The 2500-nt window shown below is 46.8% G+C and overlaps 1 protein-coding gene across 1 annotated transcript in view; it reads left to right on the top strand.

The window, feature by feature from the left end:
• The window catches only part of LOC135101044 (uncharacterized), a 15212-nt gene extending 13169 nt beyond the window's left edge, over window positions 1–2043 (top strand). The window contains exons 3-4 of the mRNA XM_064004618.1: window positions 1385–1784; window positions 1981–2043. Of these exons, the coding sequence (XP_063860688.1) occupies window positions 1385–1784; window positions 1981–2043 (463 nt within the window). The remainder of the gene's footprint in view (window positions 1–1384; window positions 1785–1980) is intronic.
• Window positions 2044–2500: the final 457 nt, after the last annotated feature.

The following is a 2500-nucleotide window of genomic DNA, read 5'->3' as shown; positions in this document are numbered from 1 at the left end:
GATCCTCCGTGTTAGATCCTACGTACTTACGCCATACGCAGCCGAGGTCGCTTTGCATATAGGATTCTGTGTGTATGTGTGGGTGTGTGTGTGTGTGGGTAGATGGGTGGGTGGGTAGCTGCTTTTTTTTCTGAATTTGGAATGACTGGCCAAGGTTCTCTCTCTCTCTCTCTCTCTCTCTCTCTCTCTCTCTCTGGATCAAAGTAAGCAATTTTCAGTGGGACCACGCGCGCTTTGTGAGTCTAATGGTCATCAGTCGCACGGGTTCGAATCCCGTCCACGGTCCGAGGGTAAGAAGGGCATCCCCTCGGGGTAACGGTTCCTAAATGCAATATTCAGATTTAACGGATGTATCATTAGTGCGTCTGCTCAGTCCTTCAGTGTCAGTGAAAAAACATTATCGTTGCTTTGAATTCGGCTGACACATTCACACATGTCTGGTACAGCACCGTGTTTTGACTTTCCGTGTCAGTTCTGTCTCTGTGCCGTGAAGTTGAATAGCGTTGCTAACGATATTTTTCAGTCGTGCCCTTCCGCTTGTGTCGAGCGGACGTGTTGTGACCTGACCTACGCAGGACCAGCAGCCCATATCGTTAAACCGGTCGCTAAGTTTATTTTGTTTTACCTGTTTCTGTTCTGTTCTGTTCTGTTTTCCTGTACAGCTCAGACGCCATACAAATTACACAACACTTCTTGACACAAACACAGTGATACATTTGTTAGATATCAGCACTAGGTCTCCGTCTGTTTTCCCCTGTTCGTCTGTTTCTAATAATACTTTTATTGTCTTTGTGCTTATAGCTTGGGTACTTTTCTTTCTCTATTTTTTAATTGTCCTGTTGTGAGATAATTGCTTGTTGTTCTCCCTTGTTTTGTGATACTTTTATTTCAGGAATCTTGTGAGACTCCACAGTTGAAATTCCCCTGGGAATTGTCTGACCCCACCTGCTCACCATCGCCTCCCCAGAGACCGGATTAGTACGCAGCGCCCCTTGACCGCTAATCCCTTAATTACTTTTAAATTCCCGCCTCTCCAACTGTCTATACTACTACATTAAAAATGTTTTCTGATTTTAAAATCTTGCAGAGATTGCAGCGGGAGGTTCACCAAGCAGTACTTCAGTGACTACTTCTCAAGGCCTGTTTGCAAACTGTGACACGCGATCACGCCTTGAAGAAGCAGTGGCAAGAGGAAATAGAAGATATACCGAATTAAAAAAACAGTTTTGATTCTCTACAGGAATTCATCACAGCAAACGTGGGCGTGGGCGCGGGCACGGACACGAGACAACAGCTGCTGACCCCTGCCACGCAGCGACGCTCCGCCCTCCCGCAAGCCTCTCCTGCCTTGCCTGTCACCTCACCTGATCCCTCCCCCTCACAGGAATGGATCAAGACAATACACGCGCCGCATTCACCTCCCCACCACGACATATAATCGTTTTTCTATCCTGACTGAACAGATAGATGAACCGGAAGAGACCAGGCTTGTGGGAGACTCGATCGTCCGAGGACAGCTGGTGGAATTTTGTGGAAGAGTCCCGTCTCGCAGGAGGAGGTACTGCCTTCCTGGAGCCTCCCTAGGGGACATCACTGCTGCCATCGAGGACACGACCAAGGACGCCACTACTAACACCCTTTATGTTATCCACGCAGGCACAAATGACGTCCAGCGGTCCCGATCAGAAGAACTGATGGCGAAATACAAGGAAATGATTCCCAAGTATAAGACTAAATCAAATAATATTATAATTTCAGGCATTCTCCCGAGGATCAACGCAAACGCAAGGTTCTACAACATTGCGTTCAGTATAAATAACAGATTAAAGACTCTCTGCCAACAGGAAAACGTGGAGTATCTTAACATGTGGAACGATTTTTATAATGAACACAGACTCTTCCAGAGAGACGGCCTTCATCTGAACGCTGTGGGAGCAGCCAGGATGGGCAGATTAACCCATGAAAAGTTTGTCTCCACAGATCAAAAAACGCGCGGGCGCGTTTTATGACGACTCCTACACCAGCCTCGGAGTCCCCATCTGAGGGGACCATAAATGTCCCCAGGTCGGACTGCCTTTCTGTCGACGACCCTAAGTGTCTTGACACCCCCCTCAACTTTTTCTTCATTAACTTCTGTAACATTCGCGGTCTAAGATCTAATTTTCAATCTGTAGAACACCACCTCTCCTCTTCTAAACCTCATCTTATTTTCCTCACTGAAACTCAAGTGTCTGAGGCAACTGACAGTAGCCCCTTTTCTGTTCCCTCCTACTTTCTCTATCCTCATTTTCGATCCAAAGCTGGATGCTGCGTTTATGTGCGCAGTGACTTAACCTGCTCTCGTGCCCACGCTCTTGAATCTTCCGAGTTTTCCACCATCTGGCTACGACTACAGAGTCACTCTCAAACTAAATTTATCTGTGCTGTATACCTCTCACCTAACTCCTCTAACTATAAGAAATTCGTTGACTGCTTAACTTCCAAAGTGGAGCACATTCTG

The sequence above is a fragment of the Scylla paramamosain genome, chromosome 6, assembly GCF_035594125.1.
Source record: "Scylla paramamosain isolate STU-SP2022 chromosome 6, ASM3559412v1, whole genome shotgun sequence".
In the NCBI taxonomy this organism is placed as follows: Eukaryota; Metazoa; Arthropoda; class Malacostraca; order Decapoda; family Portunidae; genus Scylla; species Scylla paramamosain.
The sequence above is the reverse complement of the archived record's forward strand: the minus strand, read 5'-3'. Positions and strand labels throughout refer to the sequence as shown.